Source organism: Psammomys obesus, unplaced genomic scaffold (assembly GCF_907164565.1).
Source record: "Psammomys obesus unplaced genomic scaffold, mPsaObe1.curated_primary_1811, whole genome shotgun sequence".
NCBI lineage: Eukaryota > Metazoa > Chordata > Mammalia > Rodentia > Muridae > Psammomys > Psammomys obesus.
In genome coordinates, this window is record NW_026596034.1 from 21800745 (window position 1) to 21821135 (window position 20391).

Sequence of the window (20391 nt, forward strand, 5' to 3'; positions counted from 1 at the left end):
TGTCTCTCGTTTGGGGAAAGCTGTGAGAAGGATCTCTTTCAGTTTGGAACGAGAAGTGGAAATAGATTTTATATTTGAAGGAAGAGGTGGATTCAGCCCCCTTTAGGTGTGGGGGGAAAAAAGACAGGATGGGTGCACTTTCTCGAAAAAGGATGGAATGAGTCAGTGTGAGGAGGCAGGTAGCACATGTTCCTTCAGCTTGAGTGATGAATGAAAAGTGGAGACAGTCTTCGGTTTGGGGCGAGATGAGTCAAACGCCCCAAGTTCCTAGTTTAAAGGGAATTCCATAAAATCTCAGAAGCACGGAATAGGCGAATAGTTCCCTGTAGTTTGAAGGGAAGGCGGCGCCTCTCGGCTCCGGGGACAAGAGGAATAGCCTCCTTTTCACCCCGGAGTGAGCGGGGATCGGTCCCGGCCTTGAGGTTTCTGGGTACGTGGAGGGCAGCGGTGTCCATCAAGGCTTTCTGGGTGTGCCCAGTGCGCGTGCGCAGCTCTGGTCTGGGACTGGGCCGGTAGGGGGTCCTAGGTTTTGGAGACTGAGTTAGAAGGCAGCAGCGCATCGCCCCCTGCGGTTTGCTCAGCGTGCTACCGGGACCCGCAGCCTGGGCACCTGGAGCCGGTGGCCCGCAGCTGGGCAGCACTCCGCGGTAGCTTGTCTCTGCTCCCCGAGACCCCTGTCCTTCCCGCTGCCCCGGGACGCGGTGGCTGGTCACCTCGCTGACTCCGGGTGAGAGGCGGTTTAGGGGAGCATCCTCGAGAGAGTGGGTTCAGGATTCGGGGGAAAGAGGGCTACACTGGGGAATTTCCGGAGATGAGACCAACCTAGAAGAGATGGAGGAGGGGATCCCAACTGCTAGAGTCCTGGGCAGGGTCTCGGGGTCCGGACCTGGCGTGGGGGTATCGGAGCCCGGATTGGGGGGAGTGAGCCCCACGTGCCTGTGACGCGGGGGCGCCGGGTAGGCGGCGGCTGCGGCGGCGGCGGCAGCGACGCCGGGCCGGCGGCCGTGCAGTGCCGGGGGAACGGCGAGGCAAGCTGCAGGATGCTACGCGCCGCACTGCTTCTGCTCTGGCTGCCCCTGGCGGGGGCGGGGGCCACGGAAGAACCCACCCAGGAGTCGGGGCCGTTGGGTGAGCCTCCTCCAGGCTTGGCGCTCTTCCGCTGGCAGTGGCACGAGGTGGAGGCGCCCTACCTGGTGGCCCTGTGGATCCTGGTGGCCAGCCTGGCTAAAATCGGTGAGTGTGTGTGCTGGCGCGCCCCATGAGCCCAGCCGGCGGCCCGCAGCGGACCCGCCCCCAAACCCCTTAGTTTCCAGATCCAATCCTGTGTCTTGCACTGTGCCGGGACTTAGGCTCCAATTCCACAAATCTCCGTTCTCTCCCATTTCCTGCGCCTCCCGTGGGTCTTCCTCCTCCTCTTCTCAGTTGGTAGTTTAGAGGATTTGCCTTTCTAACAGGCTGCCTGTCGCTGCTCTCTTTAGCTCCATCTTTAGACTCTTCACTATTTCCCCTTCCCCTTGCAGCTAGCCCTCCCCAGTAAACGTCGTCAGTGAGGCCTCTCCTCCAGACGTCCAGCCTCTCAGAAACCTGTCGTCAATGAGGACGTATGGGGACATTGAAGAGATGATATTCTCTGGTTCTGAGAAATTTTTCTGTCCTGGAGATACAGCCAAGAGTCTGAGATTTACTATCTACTGAGATACTAAACTGCCGCTTTCTTTGTAGCTTATCTCTCTACTCCTCTTAAAGCTGTTGGCACCTTCTTGCACCCAGGTGCAACCCCGCCCTCCAATTCACATTCCTCTCCTCACCGCTGAAGAAACTTCCATTTCTTGGGTCTTTACTGTGTGCTGACTACCCTGGGAGCTTTCATATATATACTCAACCTCTTTCGGTCCTCACATTGAAGGCTGTGCTTCAGATTCCTACATTTCCTCCCCCGCTAGGGACGCTTTTCTTTGCCTCTTCCCCCTTTCTGACAGCCAGTGGCCCCTCCTCCCACCGGAGACCCTCCTCCTTTCTCTCTGTTGTTCAAGCTCTGCTGTGGGGGTGACTAATTATAGCTGAGCATTGTTACTCATTCTCCATTTATGCTGGCACAGCTTGTACTCCAGTCTCACCATGTAGGAATCCCACAGCCTAGAGTTTTCCCCCTTCCCCCCCCCCCCCCCCAGGATATTGCTGGGGTACAGGGTGAGGAATGGATCTGGAATAGAACTCTCCTTTCCACCTTGGCAGCTTGGAATTAATAATGGAAAATGGGACTCTAAATATCTTCAGGAAATCTGATTCTGCCAGAGAACTGACTTCTTCATAGATCTTGGATTTGAAATGCTGGGGAGAAGGAAACCAGGGGTGGGGCTAAAGGTAGGAAGGTCTACTCCTGGACTCACCCCAGAGGCCTAGCAGCAGTGACAGCAAGGTGGAGGAAGCAGCTTCAGATTTGGAGTAAGGACTGGGTTTGCTGAGAGCCTCATGGATTGTAGAAGAGTTCCAGTTTTACTTAAGATTTATAGCACCCACATCATAGATAAATAGTGCCTTTTCTAGTTTAGATAACACCTCCTACAGAGGAAAAAGAGATGGACCTCAGCAGCTAAAGAAGGTCCTCAGAGAGGAGGGAAAAGCTAATTGCACCGTTTGGGTGCAATTTCCAAAGGGCATTGCTTTGGCACAGGGACTCAGGTTAGTAAAGATCCTTCCTCTACCAGTGCCTGAGGGACTGTATGGGGCATGTCCAAAATGCTGAGGAAGAACCATAATTTAGGGACAAAGGCAGGAGAAACAATAATGTTAGAAATCCCTTTTTTACATCCTCCTCTTTTCCTAGAGACAGATATCTCAAATTTGACTTTTGACTTTTAAATCAAATTTAATTACTGTTTGTTGACAGCTTATTATGTGTCTGACACTATACTAGGCACATTTGCACATTTCCTCTATTTTAATCTTTGCCCTTCATGGTGGCTATTTTTCTCATACTAAAGAGAAGAAACTGAAGTTTACATAAATCAAATAATTTGCATCATGGCTTGGAGAGATGGGTTAGTGGTTAAGAGCCCCTCTTGTGGAGGACCCACGTTCAGTTCCCAGGACCCACATGGCAGTTTACAGCTGGCTGTAATTCAATTTCCAGATGATCTGACTCCTGCTTCTGGTCTCTGTGGGCTCCTGGGCTCACATGGTACACAAATACACATAAAAATAATAAGTAAACAAACAAACAAATAAATCTTTTAAAAATTTGCCTGAGATCACATCATTAGAAAGTGATAAGGTCAGAAAGCTTTGATATCTGACTGTTATATACAAAGTTATCTCTCTATCTATCTATCTATCTATCTATCTATCTATCTATCTATCGAGACAGAGTACTAGATAGCCCTGGCTAGGTTGGAACTCACAGAGATCTACCTGCCTCTGCTTCCTGAGTGCTGGGATTAAAGGCATGTGGCACCGTACCTAGCTACACCAAGCTTTTTTAACTGAGCCAGTATAATGAAATATGTATATTGGGTTGAGAGGCCTACAGTGCCTAAAAGGAGCTATGTATGCATGTGTGTGTGTATATATATATGCACATCACAGTAATATATTAACATAGGTCTGTTATATTGATAGTGAACATATGTATTGTTTACTATAAGTCAATGTGCTCTGTGCTTTTTTTTCTTTTACAGAGGCGAGAAGTCTTGCTACATAGCCCAGGCTAGTCTTGAACTCACTACATAAACCAGGTTGAGAGGCTGGAGAGATGGCTTGGTGCCATTGGCTGCTCTTGCAGAGGACTCCACTTTGGTTCCCAGGACACACATGGTAGCTCACAACTGCCTGTAACAGCTGTTCTAGGGAATCTGACACCCTTTTCTGACCTTTTCAGACATATACAGGCATATACAGGACACACTTACATACATGCAAACAAATACAAATGCAAATAAAATAAAACCTTTAAAAAACACCCTAAGCCAGATTTACCTTGAACCCACAGCAATCCTCTTACCTCAGTCTTCCAAGTACTAGGATGACAGGTGTTTGCCATTGTGCTTGGTTTTCTGATGCACCCAGTTACTGGACATTGAACCTAGAACCTTATAAATGGTAGGATATGCTTTGCCATTCAGTGTTCTATAACTGAGCTGTATCTCAACTTTATTTTGAGACAGGCGTACTAAATTGATCATAAGTCTATCCTACCAGGCCTCGCTCTAAATTCTTATAAGAAGGTGGTTTGATTTAATCTTCACAACCACCCTATTCGATCATTACTGTTTTTATTCCCATTTTTAAATGAGAAAACCGAGAGTCAAAGAATGAGTAAAATAGAGGACCTAGCCTATAAACCCAAGCAACTTGATTTTAGAGTCCCTGATTTCTTTCCCCAGCAATCTTATACATGATATAGAGAGACTATTTAGCATTTGCTTAACTCCAGATGATTCGGAGAAAAATGGGGTCAGTCCCTGAGGATGGCAGTACAGAAGAAGGGGCATTTTCAGAAAGGGAGGGGAAAAAAAAGGCTAGAAACAACTTTGAAGCCATGGAAAGTTTGTAGCCTTAGAGGTTGGAGAATCTATATTTCTTCTTGCATTGGTCCCAGGGCCAGGGATTCTAACTTTGGTTAAACTGGTAAAATAGAATAGGCCAGGGTGTGGAAGATAGTCCATGGCTTCATACTTGCTGTCTTCTTGCATTGCAGTGTTTCACCTGTCTCGGAAGGTAACATCTCTGGTCCCTGAGAGCTGCCTGCTGATTTTGCTGGGCCTGGTGCTGGGGGGCATTGTCTTAGCCGTGGCCAAGAAGGCTGAGTACCAGCTGGAACCAGGGACCTTCTTCCTTTTCCTGCTCCCTCCTATCGTGTTAGACTCAGGCTATTTCATGCCAAGCCGGCTGTTTTTTGACAACTTGGGTGCCATCCTCACCTATGCTGTGGTGGGCACACTCTGGAATGCCTTCATGACAGGTGTTGCCCTTTGGGGCTTGCAGCAGGCTGGACTTGTAGGTGAGTAACCCTAGAACCTAGGCTGTAAAAAATAAAATAAAAAAGTCTTGCTAGCTCCGGCCCCTAACTCCCTTCTCCAGCTCTGAAGATCAGATGGCGGTATGTCCCATTTCCTGGGAGCTCAGTTGCAGGTCAGACCCACCTGGACTGCCTGGCCAGACTTCAGATAGGCTTCGGTTCTAATTTTGGTCTCTGCCCGTTGGATCTGCGCTTCTTCAGCGTGACAGCTGAGCAGGGGCCTGGCTGCCAGCTGTGTGTGGGCTGCTGGAGCTCAGAAGCCTGCAGTAGCACTCTGTTACCTCCTGCCCTCTGTCACCACACTGCCACTTGCCAGCCATGCTTCCTCACCATCCCTGCAAGAATTTACAGTACTGGGCATGCTCAAGCCATGCCAGGTGATTTCTCATTTTTATTTCTAATAAATACTTTTTTTTTTGTCCACAAAATGCTAGCTGGGCATTCTCTTCTATTGCATCTTTCGAGTTACTCTGGTAAGGTATAATTTACCTCGTTTAATGAAAGAAAAAGCAGAGCTCCTCATGCTCATTTGGTACTAGGGCCTGTGCTTAGCCTCCATTTTATTGAGGCTCTGCATTTAGGGCTGCTCCCAACCTTTTCTTTCTTTGCTGACTTAAGAAATCCATTCAGTCCTGATATTGAAAATTCAGACTTTTTCTAAGGTAAAAAGGAGAAGCTTGCAATTCCCAGCCAGGGACTCCAGTCTGGTATTCTTAATAAAAAGTGACCTGTTTGGAGCAGGAAGGAAAAGGAGGGCTCAGATTCTAATCATAGTGGTAATAACCGGTGGTACTGGCTCCTTACCATTTATTAGGTCCTAGCTAAATAAAGAGCTTTCTGGGGTTGGTATTATTATTTCTGCTTTGCACATGGGGAAACTGAGGCTCACGGGGATCTGGAGAAGGGAGTTAGGGGCTGGAGCTAGCGAGATTTTATTTTATTAAAAGTACCACCTATGGTACTTTTCATGTTGTGTTCAGACCTTTCTTCCCTGCTGAGAATTGTGTCTATGCCATATCCCTTTGGCTGAGAATCACAGGTGTGGGAGAAACGGTTTCCTGTTATCCTGGTAATAAAGCTGGTCAGCAGCCAGTTCTACCTGCTGGCAACTCCTTTGATTGCTGCTGCAGTTTTTATTATCGGCACCCCCTGAATGGTTATTAGCCACTTGTGAATTAGACAGATAAGGAGGCATGGCCAAGAGAAGTCATGTGACAGTGGCAAGAGCCAATGTCACAACAGCTGTTGACTTGCCAAGTAAGGTCTTAGGCACAGGCAGCTCAAGCCTCCAGGACATAGGCAGGTCTCCTCAGCTTTCCAAATTCCCTTTAGGTTTAGTTCTGCCCAGTAGGAAAGCTTGTGGGCTTGTCACAGGGAGTGCCATGGGAGGCAGAGTCAGCTTCACCAATCAAGACTGTCTTGTGTCTCTCCCTGTAGCCCCTAGGGTACAGGCTGGCCTGCTGGACTTCTTGCTCTTTGGAAGCCTCATCTCAGCGGTGGACCCCGTGGCTGTGTTGGCTGTCTTTGAGGAGGTGCACGTCAACGAGACTCTCTTTATCATCGTTTTTGGCGAGTCCCTGCTCAATGACGCAGTTACTGTGGTGAGAATGGATAGTGGACTGCCAACCCCTGACCTTAGGCTGCCAATTGGTATCTCACCAGGCTTAGACCTTTCCTCCCAGCTCCCTGGGGAGGAAATAGAATCTGAGCTTTTTTTTTCCTCTTCTGGCCCACTTCCCCTCTGTGGCCTCCTCCTACTTCCTGCCTCTCCTCTTGTCACTCAGGTGCTGTACAAGGTCTGCAACTCCTTTGTGGAGATGGGTTCTGCCAACGTGCAGGTCACTGACTACCTAAAGGGAGTCGGTCAGTATTTCCCCCAGCTTGGCCAGCATTCAATGTCTTCCTTTCCTGGGTTGTTGAGACCCAGCCAGCCAGCACTGGGACAGAGGAGACTATTCTTACTTTCCTCTATGGAGAATGGGGTCTGGGAGAAGTTTGCCCTGGAATCCTGATCTGGGACCCTGAGTCCCAGGGAGTGTGGCGGGTGCCTTCCTCTGTTTCTCACTAGGCAAGAGTTTTGTCAGCCCAGCTTGGGGAGGGTCTGGGCCAGGGGTCATGCTGACACCCCCACTTCTCCCCCAGCCTCCCTGTTTGTGGTCAGTCTGGGCGGGGCAGCCGTGGGTTTAGTCTTTGCCTTCCTCCTGGCCCTGACCACACGCTTCACCAAGCGGGTCCGCATCATCGAGCCGTTGCTGGTCTTCCTCCTCGCCTACGCAGCCTACCTCACTGCTGAAATGGCCTCGTTGTCTGCCATTCTTGCGTGAGTCCTGGGGGGTGTCACAGGCAGGCAACTGGGAAAGGGCCCTGGGAATAGTCACAATTTACGTGGCCAAGAGCAAGAGCTTAAGGAACCTGTAGGCATCACAGAGCGCTTGTGGTAGTGGACACCACATTCTCTCCTCAGAGGAGAACTCTGTGCACCTGAAGTCTCACACTTCCTCTGCCTGAAGTGCAGGCTAAGCTGCCAGTATGCTTCAGGGTCTGAAACCACTGGTTGTTATGGGTTTAGCACCCCGAAGGATGCCTCAGAGGGTTTACTGGTCAGAGCAAGAGACTCTAGGTGGGAAGGCTGGAGCTCTGTGTTCATTTTAGGACTACCACTAACTAGCAGCCTTCATGCATCCCTGAGTTTTGATACCTCAGTGATGGCCGCACCCCCGCCTGCTGCATGCTCAAGCCTGAGAGAAACTGAGCTTTTGGGACCCTTCCTCACTTCCAGTTTTGTTCCTCTCCCAGGGTGACCATGTGTGGCCTGGGATGTAAGAAATACGTGGAGGCCAACATCTCCCATAAGTCACGCACAGCTGTCAAATATACAATGAAAACCCTTGCCAGCTGCGCTGAAACGGTCATCTTCATGCTACTTGGCATTTCAGCCGTGGACTCTTCCAAATGGGCCTGGGACTCTGGGCTGGTGCTGGGCACCCTCTTCTTCATCCTGTTCTTCCGAGCTCTCGGTATTGCTGCCACCCTCTGCTTCCCTGCTCTTTTTCCTGTCTGTTTTCTTTCCCCTCACACCCCACTGCCCACCCCTCAATCCAAGTCCACTTCCTCATTAATTCCTAAGCCTGCCCTCGGTGCTCACCTGTACTAACCCCTGCCAGACCTTAGCCCAGATGCTTGGCGCCATCCATTCCTGGTGTCCTCCACTCCCAACTCCTTGCTCCTGCTGGCCTCCCTCCTGCTGTAGGCGTAGTCCTGCAGACGTGGGTGCTGAATCAGTTCCGGCTGGTCCCTCTGGACAAGATTGACCAGGTGGTGATGTCCTATGGGGGCCTTCGGGGGGCTGTGGCCTTTGCTCTCGTCATCCTACTGGACAGGACCAAGGTCCCTGCCAAGGACTACTTTGTGGCCACCACTATTGTGGTGGTCTTCTTCACAGTCATCCTGCAGGTGGGAGTGCCCAGGAAGCCAGTGGGGAGAGGTTCAGCAGACACTGGGAGAGTCTCGGAACACTCTGGGACAGGGGCTTCCTTTTCCATTGGGGGAAGCAGGGACCTGGCTTCCCAGAGCTTGAGCGTAATGGGTGGAGGCAGAGCTGAGGCCTAGTTATTGGGAGAAAGGCAGCAGGGAACTGAATAGGGCAGGGCTCACTTCCTACCTATCCATAGGGTTTGACCATCAAGCCACTGGTCAAGTGGCTGAGGGTGAAGAGGAGTGATCATCATAAACCCACCTTGAACCAGGAGCTACATGAGCACGTGGGTACCAAAACCCCATCCCTCCACCTGTCCCTCTCTCCCTTCTCCTATGTTGGCAAAGTCCTGATCCAGTCACCCTACCCACCCCCATTCTAGACTTTTGACCACATTCTGGCTGCAGTGGAGGACGTTGTGGGGCACCATGGCTACCACTACTGGAGGGACAGGTGAGGGAGCTGCCCCGAGGCTCCTTCAGCAGCAGTGGCCCTACCAGCCAGGGCAGCATGGGGGATATGCCACCCTTCTGAGAAGGGACACAGCCAGGTTCAGGCTGGGTGACCTCTGCCTGAAGCCCTTCAGTGGCACCCCAGTGTTCTCAGGATAAGACAGAGCTCCCAGGGTAGCCTGCCAGACCCTGCCTGGTCCGGCACTTGCCAGACTCCCACACTATTATGCTCTGTTGTTTTTTGATGGGCTTCCTGATAATTACACGGACCCTATTTAGAGCCTCAGAGCCCACCATGAGGTCCAGGCCTGACCACTGAGACCATTGTATGTGTTCTGTCTACTAGAACACTGCCTCACCTTTCTCTTACTTGGCTTTGAATCATCCTTCAGATGTCACCACAGGCATTGATTCCTTAGAGACATCTGGCCTCCCTGGCAAGGACAAATCCCATTATAATTATCCTTGGTAATTTTTGTCATGGTTATAATTTTTACAGTTGTTTAAAACAGCTTCAACTAATGACAGAGTCTCTCTTAAAACTGTAAAGGCTATAAGAACTAGCCTAGACTAGCTTTGAGATTCTCCTTGGCTGAGACTCATACCAAGAAAGCCAGGCCAATGCTGGCAGTGCCCCTGCCCTGTCTGAGGAAGGGCCAGCCAGCCACACCTGAGGATGGTACTCAGGGCTGGGTCTGGCATCCTCTGTAGGTGGGAACAGTTTGACAAGAAGTACCTGAGTCAGCTGTTGATGCGGCGGTCAGCCTATCGTATCCGAGACCAGATCTGGGATGTATACTATAGACTCAACATCCGAGATGCCATCAGCTTTGTGGACCAGGTGGGCCAGCAGTTACCAGGTAGGCCAGTGGTGAGTAGACAGATGGTCAGCAGGGCAGGAAGGGATGACAGGCAGGTGGGCTTGTTAGCAAGGGGCAGGGAGTTGGAATTCCCAGCTGGCTCCAGGGTGTCAGAGCAGCAGGTGCCAGCCCGGTGTTGACAGAGTCTGGCAGGCAATACAGAAAGGTGGGAAACAGCTGTTGGAGTCAGCAGGCCCAGCTCAGCTGTTATTATGTATAGGCCAATGCATGAGTAAGTTACTTACATTGCCTGAGCTTCGGTTTCCTCTGTGAGAAGAAAGAAGCAGTTAAGAATAGTGCCTTGGCACACACCTGTAATTCCAGCACTTGAGAGGCAGAGACAAGGCCAGCCTGGTCTACAGAGCAAGTCCAGGACAGCCAAGGCTACACAGAGAAACCCTGTCTGGAAAAACAAAACAAAAGAGTAGTACTACCTAGGTCAGATTTTGAGAATTCAGTACGTGAAGTGTTTCAGTATCCAGTATAATAACAAAGAACAAAAATAGTATCAGGGGTTGTGGCTCAGTGCTCAGCACTTGCATAGCATTGGAGAACCTGGGTAGTCCTCGGCACTGCTTCAAAGTAAAATAGAGATATCAAAATAATCATTAACACATGTCATTCTCATTACCCCTCTGTTTGGCCACTGCTCGTCTGACCCTTGTCTGACCTCAGTCTTGACTCCTACAGGGAGGCCACGTCTTGTCCTCCACAGGACTCACTCTACCCTCTATGCCTAGCAGAAATTCTATGGCAGAGACCTCTGTCACCAACCTGTTGTGAGTTCCTTCCCTTCCTCAAGCTCTTCTCCCCCAGATCTCTTCTTGGGAGGATTTGTCAACACTTTTGCCTCTGCCCTTCCCCTCACCTGGGCTGCCCTTTCCCTAGCACATAGATCCCTGTCTCCTGCAGGAGGGAGAGCGGCAGCGGAGCATGTCTGGACCTGCAGGTGATCGACACGGTGCGCAGTGGCCGAGACCGGGAGGATGCTGTGATGCACCACCTGCTCTGTGGAGGCCTCTACAAGCCGAGGCGCAGGGTGAGAGCTTGCAGGGCATGAGAATTCCAAGGACGGTGGGGAGTGGACTGGAGAGGCCTTGATCAGAGACTCAAGGGGCATTTGGTACCAGCTTGTGTCCAGCTGTGAATGCCCAATTGAAGGCTGTGGGTTTCATATTTTGCTGGGTTTTTGTTGTTGGTTTGGAGGAAGTACTGCACGGTGTACATCAGATAACAAGGCATGAAATGAAGGATGAACCAGTTGGGACTCTAGAAGGAAGCACTTTGGATTAGAAGCTGGGTTTAGGAAGGAGAGGAGCACACAGGACATGAATATTGTCCCTGAGGGGAGAGGAAGAGATAGAGGACAAGGAGCTTTGAGGAGCTGGTCAAAGATGGAAGCAGGGACTTGAGAAGGCCTTTGGAACAGGAGAGAGGTGGATTAGCCCTGTGCAGATTGGGAAGCTTTGGAACTTTGGGTGTGGAAAGGCCCATCCCATCCTGGAGAGGATCTTCTGTAGCCCACAAGGGGGCAGCAGGCCATTATCGTGGGCCTTTTGAAATGTGAACCTGTTATTCATGGCAGCACTACAGGCAAGGCTTTTAGAACACTGAGGTAGAAGTGGTTTAATTTACACACAGCTCTCTTAATCCCATTTCTGCAGAATAAGCTTCAAAGGTTTTCGGGTGGCTTTACTCACACTGTTGCTCCAGTGGCCTCTTCTGCCGCTGGTGTTGTCTTTGGCCATGAGAAGGCCCCTCCCATACTCTACGGAGGAGCTATTAGGTGATTGTCTAGGGCAAGTGATAGGGGCTGTCTTGCTTTCCTATTCTAGACTTGCTGTTTCTGCTACCCAGGATCCCCGATTTAGCTAACCAATTTAGGGCTTCATGTTGTCTTCCCAACCCCACCAAACCTTCACGTTTTCCTCAGTTAATGGCTGTCAAACCCACCTCATCCAACTTTTTCTTTTAATGTCTTTTCTTAATGCAAAATTTTTAGTAGAGAGAATGAAATAGCTCTCATTTATCTGTTACCCAATTCTAATAATTTTGTGCATGGTTACATTTTTATGCTCTCTAACCTACCACACCCTGCCCACACTTTATCTTACAGCAAACTCCAGACATCATATCACACCATCTATAAATATCTCAGTATATGGCAAGAACTCTTTGTTTTTTTTATTTTTAAATTTTGTCTTCTTTGAGACATAGTCTTGCTAGCTACCCTAAGACTGGCTTCTAATTGGGAACCCTCTTGCCTCAGCCTTTCAAGTGCTGTGATCACAAGTGTAAACCATCACCCCAGATGGCAATGTCTTTAAAAAATAAGGTCAGACTGAGGAGATAGGACAGCAGTACAACATTGGCTTGGCTTCTCTGAGGCCTTGGGTTTGATTTCCCCAGAACTGCAGAAATCAAGTAAAATCAAATCATAATACTGTGATTATAATACAGTAATTCTTATATCAAATGCTCATTCAGCGTTCAATAAATATTTGGTTTTTCTTAGCTGGTTTGCATAGCTCAAGATCCAAAAGAAGTTCAATGTTTATATCTGGGAAATATGTCCTGCATTAAGAAAAACTGTGACAGCATCTTCTTTCCCCCCTTGCTACTTACTGAAGAAACTAAATGTATTATATTGGAGAACTTACCATTTTCCTAGAGTTTATGGACTATCCAAGTGTTTTTTAGCATGTTACTCCATTTCTTATGTTTTCTGGTTATTAAATCTGGAGCCTGATCAGATTCAGGGGCTTTCAGGTATGCTCTATACTTCTTATTATATCAGAGAGAGGACATTGTTGAGTGTTGTTCGTGTGTGTGTGTGTGTGTGTGTGTGTGTGTGTGTGTGTGTGTGTGTGCGTGCGGTTTAACCAGTGGGTTGGACTCAGCTTTTGTACAGTCATTTTAAAAAGAACCAGAGTAAGTTTGTGCTTGCATGTCAAATGTCATCTTATTTAATTTAGCCATCATTCCATCATTTGGATCCCATCTCTACCACCAAATGTCTCTTTCTCAGATTCATATCATCTGAAAATTTGCTAAGCCTGTTAACTTTATGTTCATCTAAGTCATCATAAATATTGAACAGCATAGAGCTGAGGACATGCTACTAAAGACTTTCCTCCAGACTGACATGGATGGAACATTTTTGGGGTATGGTTATTCGACTGGTTCTGAATTCACTCAGTTGCACCATGACATCATCTCTAATTCCTTACGTTCTTTCCAGAAATAGCATTAGAGGTAGTATGTAGTTAGTTAAGATTATAGCTTAAGAGAGGAAGGGGGCTAGAGAGAAAGACTTGGAAGAATTTACAGCAGAAGTCATCTCATTTGACTACCCTGAAATTGACTACCCTGATTCTTAATGGAATACTCTTGGCTTCGCCTCCTGCAGTTGCAGATCCTGTAATATGGAGTGGGACTAAGAATCTGTGTTTTTAATAAGCCCACTGATGACTCAAATGCAGCTGGTCTGGCGCCTGGTGCTTTGAAACCACAGTTCATGTCACTGGGTTAGTTGAAGTGGAGAGAATGCATAAGATCTCTGGGGAGAATGTTTAGAGAAAGAAAGCAGGGCCAAGAATAATACAGAGAATTGCCCATGAAAGAAAGGGATAGGGAGCCAGCAAAGGAGAGAAAGGAACCCTTGGAGAAGGCACAGCAGGCAGTACCTCTGCCTGGGTTAGAAGGACTAACTGCTATGCAACGGTCAGGCTGGTACCTACAGGGGCTTCAGGACTAGTGATCAAAGACTAGTGGTGTTTTGGATTTATGGAACTTGAATAGCATTTTTGGTATTTAAGGAAGTACTAGAACAGGAAAGGAAGTGTCCAAATCAATTTATAAGAGCTTGGCCTCAAAAGGTAGATAGTATCATCAATGGAAGTACTTTAAAAACAAGGGCAGGAGCTTGTCTGAAAGCAGAAGGAAAGTGGTAAGAAAGTAAAGATGCAGAAGAAAAGAGATATCTGAGAACCGAGGGATGCAGGAAGGAGTGAGCTGAGCAATGCTGAGTCAGGGACACTTTGCCCCAGATGTGGGGTGGCATTTCCAGGTACTTAGAGAGATGGGAGACTTCAAGGAGCTCTGAGAAGTGGTTTCGAGAAACAGAAAATATGAGGAACAAGAAAGGAACTAAACAGAATGTAAGGCAAGATAAAGTGAGCAGGGATTCTCTAAGCAGCACTCTGGTGGTTTCCTTCCACTAGATAGGAAAATGTTGCTAAGCTGCCAAGGACAGAAATAGGCAGGATGGGTGAGTACGTGGAGGGCTTGGTCTTTATGAGGAGTCGAAAGAAGCAGATAAAGGGTTGTCTGTACATTAAGTAGGCAGTTGCTAGGACCAAGAGGGGCTAGGGTGCCAGGGAAGATAGTTGGGAAAGTCCAAAGCATGGGCGTGGTGTCGTGGTAGTTGTAGAAATGGTTAGAAGGAAATTAGCTGGCAAGAGGATCCTGTGTAGCAAGCCGGGGATAGGTACACAGAGCTAAATGGACATGCTCTATGGTTTTCCAGTAGCCCCGGGGAACAAGGTACAGGGCCCCTCACCTCCTATCACTTCAAATTAGAGAGAATTAGAGGAAAGGGCAGCAGAGGATAAGGAAAGCCAGGTTTGGAGGAATAACTTTGGCAAAAGGGAAAATTTTCCTTAGTGAACTGAGTACAGAGTCTCTGTCTGTAATTCTTTTGTATGTTTTAATTTTATTTTTTAATCCATGGCGAATTCTGGAAAAGCTGGGCTGGGAGAACCTGTGATGAATATGTTAGGGTTGTGGCTCTGGGGTTCCCGTGGGAAGGCAAGGCACCCAGCCTTATGGCAAGGTTGGGCTATCATTGCCAGTACAAAGCTAGCTGTGGCCGCCACTTCATCTCCGATGACGCACAGGAGCGACAGGACAAGGAGGTCTTCCAGCAGAACATGAAGCGACGGCTTGAGTCCTTTAAGTCCACCAAGCATAACATCTCCTTCACCAAGAGCAAGCCTCGACCCCGCAAGACCAGCCACAAGAAGGTGCATCTTTTCTCTGGGACACCTCTTTTGGGCTGTAGGCTGGTAATAAATAATTCTGCGTCCTTACATACTGGAACTCAGCCCAAGGAGATGCTTTGTTAAATTACCATAAGGGGTTGGCTGACTATAGCAGCTGGGGTTTCCTTTTAGGTCTGTCTGGGCTTTAGAGGGAGGGCAGCCTCTTGGCCATGGGGTCACTTACTATCAGAGGTGAAACAGACAGGAAAAGGACAGAGGTATTGGCCAGGTAACTCTAGAAGCCCTAAAGGTCTAATCCAGGCCCATATATCCAAAACCTCTGTCACTCTAGTCTCCACAGTTACTGCCAGGCTGACCAAGGAATAGTGGTGTGATAGAACCATTGTGATAAATCTTGCCCTTCTTCTAGGTTAGGATGGCTTATTCTGTTGACTTTGCCATTTCACAGGGTTTGGGGTTGGGTAGTAGGTTCAAGATCAGAGTTTTCTTTTTGGTCCTCAGAAGGATGGTGTGGCTAATGCTGAAGCTACAAATGGGAAGCCTCCTCGAGACCTGGGCTTTCAGGACACAGGCAAGCAGGGAGCTTGAGGATGGGAGGGAGGAGGGAAGGGAAGGAGAAGGCCTCCCATCAAGATCCTAGAGGTTCTCCTCTGGGAACACTTAGTACCATGAGCTGGGCCCCTTCCCTCAGGGATTAGATGGGCATACTTGAGTGTTGGAATTGTTCATATCAGTGTACCATGTATGACAGAATTGCTGGTTCTGACTATGGTCTATAAAGGTCTTGGGAAATGTCATGGAAATGGGTAGACTGGCCAGGGCCTTAAAGGATAGGTGGGAAAAGGCCTAGTGTCCCATCATCAAAACCTAGTTTCCTATGAGCTGAATGTTAACGGACCTTTCAGCTTTGTGGGTGCTGATGTCAGTCGATCTGGGACTGACAGCAGAAAGAGCTAGGAGGAATGGCCCTCATGGCTTCCTCTGAGGACTTAGCACCTTTTGATTTTCTCCTTGGGCTATGCAATTTCCTTTTCCCTCAAGCCCAGCACTCTAGGCCAGTGTCCCAAAGGACACCTGCTGAAGGATGCAGGTGCCTCAGCCAACATGGATTTTGCCTGGGGGTTGTGGGGAGAAAGAGCTTGCTTGAGGTTTTTTGGTACCAAGAAGCAGCCACTAGGTTGGCCACCCTGACTCAGCTTTCACCCTTGTCCAGCTGCTGTGATACTAACTGTGGAGTCTGAGGAGGAGGAAGAAAGTGACAGTTCAGAGTCTGAGAAAGAGGATGATGAAGGGATCATCTTCGTGGCTAGAGCCACCAGTGAGGTTCTCCAAGAAGGCAAGCTCTCAGGTAATGACTTCCTTGTAATCATTACCCCCTCTCCTCTGGACAGCTGGCTGCTTCCTCTGTCTGTTCTCCTGGCCTCTGCTTCAGGAAACTCTCCCTTCCCATTCTCCAGTTTATTCAACCACCAGTGTTTACTAAGCATTTGACTCTACCAGAAATCTTATACAGTGATCTGCTTCAAACTTTTATAGAATCCAAGATGGGGAAACTGAGTCACAGAGCCTTAAAGACGTGAATCACATGATAAAAAGCAGGATTTGGGCCAGGTGTGGTGGTACACACCTTTAATCCCAGCATTTGGGGAGGCAGAGGCAGGCATATCTCTGAGTTCCAGGACAGCCAGGGCTACACAGAGAAACTCTTGTCTTGAAAAACGAAACAGAACAAAAAGAAGGTGGTGGTATAGAAATTTTGCTCCAAAGGGGAATTCAGTGACGTCTGGAGACTTTTTAAAAAAGATTTATTTTATTTGTATAAGTGTATGTATATGTGTATTCCATGTTTTTGGGGTGCTCTCAGAGGCCAGAAGAGGGCATGGGGTCCCCTAGAGCTAGAGTTACAGGTGGTTGCAAGCTTCCTGACGTGGCTCTGGGAACTGAACTGAGCCTTCTGCAAGAACAGCAAGTGCTCTTAACCTCTGCACCACCTCTCCAGCCCCATCTGGAGAACTTTGTGTTATCACAACTGAGTAGGGTGCTCCTCCCTCCTTACTGCTGTCTCAGTGGTTGGTCAGGATGAGGCTTAGCAGGATACAGTTTCTGAGCTCCTGCTGACGAGGGTGGTCAGAGACAAGATCCCCTTCCTGTTCGATCTTCTGAAGCCGTAGTTAATTGCCATTTGTTCAGTATGTACCTAGGGAACAAATGGTCTGTGTGTGGCCCTGTGCTGGGGCGGGGACACAGGACAAACCATGCTTCCTTCCAGGAAGACATTGAGTACAGCACAGATGAGTGTAACACACTGACCCTGAGTGCATTTGAGAATTCCTCTTCACCAGCAATGAACTCTTATGTACTTTCTCTGTGTTCCCAGGAAGCCATGAGGTATGCCCGAGCCCACGAATCATCCCACCCTCCCCAACCTGTGCAGAGAAGGAGTTACCCTGGAAGAGCGGACAGGAAGACCTAGCTGTGTATGTGTCTTCAGAAACAACCAAGATCGTGCCTGTGGACATGCAGACAGGCTGGAACCAGAGTATCTCATCACTGGAGAGCCTGGCATCCCCTCCCTGTACCCAGCCCCCTACTTTAACCCGATTGCCTCCCCACCCAGTGGGCATGGAAGAACCACAGGTTCCTCTTGACCTGTCTTCTGACCCCCACTCTAGCTTCGCCTTTCCCCCTAGCCTGGCCAAAGCTGGCCGGTCTCGAAGTGAGAGCAGTGCTGACATCCCCCAGCAGCAGGAGCTACAACCCCTCATGGGCCACAAGGACCACACTCACCTTAGTCCAGGCACTGCCAACTCCCACTGGTGCATCCAGTTCAACAGAGGAGGCCGGCTGTAGCCCAGGGCCTCAGGGAGGAGCAGGATGTGGAGCCCCCGTGGGGAGTGTGCCTCAGGCCATGGGCAGAGAAGCCTACTCAGCCTGGTGTGGGGCTAGGGGGTCTGGAAGTAGCAACTGGGCCTCCGTGGAAATGGTCAGAAGGGTTTCCTGGGCTGGTCCTCACAGAGACCCTTCTTGCCATTCTCCCTGCTCCCGTCCCTTTTCCACTTTTCCTTTCGAAACATGGCTCAGGATCCAGTCCAGAGTTCTAGGGGATAGGCCCGTCCCTAGGGTGTCTTCCTGGACTTACTGTTGGCAGCTGTTTATCCCTGCAAAGCATCATTCTTCAGTATATACTGGTCTTCCCTGTCCTCCACCCCATCTCCAACACCAGGTCAGGATCAGTGTGCTGGCATGAGGCTTTGTAAGGGGCCGGTCCTCAGAGTGCCCGGGCTAGGATACAAGGCAGGCCTCTGTCCCTGGTTCCGCTCACTTGTTGGGTCAGCTACAGGAGGAGTGGGAGTCTACCTCCACATCTTGCTTTAGCTCTTTCTGTTTGCTGCCAGGTACTAAGGTAATGTGACTCCTTTTCTAGGACTTAGGCACTGGGCCAGGCTTTAGTTCAGAGCTGCTTTGTAGCCAGTCTGCTGCTCTAAGTCTAAGTCTGGAACTTTCTGGACCTTGGATCTGGGATTTCTGAATAGGAGATAGAGGCCTCTAGGTGCCTGGGTCACCATCTCAAAATTTTCCCAAAGGGAGAAGGAGTCAGGTATCTCAGGGTCACTACACCATTCCCATAGGGGCTGGGATGCCTGGCTGCAATGTCGGGGAGGGGACAGCCGGCTGAGTAACAGGTGGCTTTCCCGGGGATAGCCCCTGCTTTGTGTTTTGTACCTTAAACCCAAGATGCATTAAACACCGCTCAGATGGATGAGTGTCCTCTCCCATTTGTCTCAGGCTTTCAGGGGTGGGGACAAGAAGAGATCTGCCTGTTTCAAGATTTTTCAGGAGGAGAGAATAGTAGGAGAGGAGGTCTTAGGTAGAACTGTTAGTCCCTCTGGTCCCCGTAAGCACTTTTCCAACATTATTCCCCTAGCAGGAGGCATGGAGTGGCATCATGGAGTGGCATAAAGTGGGGATCACTTTATGGGTTGGGAAAGAAGGTGTCTTAGAACTGGGAGTCAGCAAAAATGGGAAAGTCCTAGAGGTCAGGGTCTAAGCTATTCCAAGGCTGAAGGCTCTAAATGTAGTGACACAGACACATTTCTAGGAAAATGTAGAGATAGGTGTGAGCCAAATGTTACCCTGGGAATTTAGGAGACATAAGAAAGCAGTACAGGCCCTGACATCGTTAGATAACAGTGTTCCCCATCCAATTCCTATTGTGTCTGAAGAATTTTTAAAAGCATCTTTGAGAATAAAACGGTATAAAATTCACTTGTTTAAAATGTATAGTTGAGTTTCTTGTTTCTGTTTTTTTTTTTTTTTTTTTTTGGATTTATTTTTGATGGGTATGGTGGTGCATTTCTTTAAATCCCAACAGTCAGGAGGCAAAGCACTCAGGCTTGTCTCCATGGGTTCAAGTCCATGTAGCAAGTTCAAAGACAGCCAAAGCTACATAGATGCTGCTTCAAAACAAGATCTATTTTCAACTCTGTGTAGGTCTATGTGTCTGCATGTAGGTATGTACGTAAAAGTGCAGGTGTCCTCAGACGCCCCAGAGGCACTGGATCCCCTGGAGTTGTAGTGGCATGGGAACCTCCTGATGTGGGTGCTGGAGAGCAAACTTTCGTCCTCTGAAAGAGCAGCAAGTGCTTTAACCACTGAGCTTTCTGTCCAGCCCCTGTTTCCAGTATGTTCACATAGTTGTACAAACCTTCTCATGAAATAAGAATGGAACATCTTCATCATCCTCTCACAAAGCCATGAGCTCGAGAGAAGTCATTCTTCATCCACCCCCCAGCGAGCAATCACTAGCTCACTTTCCTTGTCTCTGGGTCTGAGGACCTTGGAACACATCAAAGACCCACAGACTTGCTCACACAGGGAAAAAGTAAAGAGATGGAAGAGTGACTTAGCTTTTCCTTCAAGTTGCTAAAAGCTGGCCGTGATGAGACCTAATAGTTAATATAAGTAGTTAACAATCTTGAGTCAGTCTTAGCTGTTACTATCCATATTATTTGGGACTTGTTACGAACCTTAGTTTTCTCATCTCTAAAATGATACAGTTGAAGCAGGGTGTCATGGCAAAATACCTCTGATCCCAGCCCTGTGGAGGCAGAAGTAGGCGGATCCCTGTGGAGTTGAGGCCAGCCTGGTCTATATAGCAAGTTCCAGACAGAGGTACACAGTGAAACCCTGCCTCAAAAACAAAAACAAAACCACAATCATAAAAGGATTAACAACCGTACTTAACACTTCGTAAGATTACTGCTAGGTAAAATGGTAAAATGGGAAGGAATTGCCCCAGCCTTGGCTCTGTGGTAATGAATTATAACTGTTTGTGTTACCTCACTCATACTGCAAGGCACAGATGCATGGAAGATACTGGGGGGACAGAAAGAAGTAGCAGATTATCTGGAAGCTCAAGTACTGGATTCTGAGAAAGGACAGCTAGAAACAGAAGGGCATTGGGGAGGCTACTTCAGCAGGTCAGAGTAGGTAAAGAGGTTGAAACAATAGGCTGCCTTAGGATGTTCCGCTGCCTTTCAGTGTCAGGATAACTGGGGAGCTTGTTCACACAGAGATCCCTGAG

At 48.7% G+C, this 20391-nt stretch overlaps 1 protein-coding gene across 2 annotated transcripts; it reads left to right on the forward strand.

The window, feature by feature from the left end:
* The first annotated feature begins 1031 nt into the window (after nt 1-1031).
* Nucleotides 1032-19066, forward strand: Slc9a5 (solute carrier family 9 member A5). 2 transcript variants are annotated; one of them, XM_055621261.1, is made up of 16 exons: nt 1032-1233; nt 4697-4999; nt 6455-6618; nt 6802-6880; nt 7160-7337; nt 7814-8034; nt 8268-8470; nt 8689-8778; nt 8875-8945; nt 9656-9785; nt 10495-10583; nt 10717-10843; nt 14658-14828; nt 15309-15378; nt 16021-16155; nt 17185-19066. In XM_055621261.1, exons 1-16 carry the CDS (start codon nt 1041-1043, stop codon nt 17655-17657), a joined length of 2697 nt encoding a protein of 898 aa, XP_055477236.1. In that variant the 5' UTR covers nt 1032-1040; the 3' UTR covers nt 17658-19066. The 2 variants fall into 2 exon arrangements, with proteins under 2 accessions (XP_055477236.1, XP_055477238.1); XM_055621263.1 differs by having other exon boundaries at nt 15312-15378.
* The last annotated feature ends 1325 nt before the right edge of the window (nt 19067-20391 follow it).

Coding starts and splice junctions, on each gene's coding strand:
- Slc9a5 (XM_055621261.1), top strand. CDS start 1,041: ATGCTACGCGCCGCACTGCTTCTGCTCTGGCTGCCCCTGGCGGGGGCG. Junction 10,584..10,716: donor ACCTCTGTCACCAACCTGTT/GTGAGTTCCTTC, acceptor TGTCTCCTGCAG/GAGGGAGAGCGGCAGCGGAG. Junction 15,379..16,020: donor CCTGGGCTTTCAGGACACAG/GCAAGCAGGGAG, acceptor ACCCTTGTCCAG/CTGCTGTGATACTAACTGTG.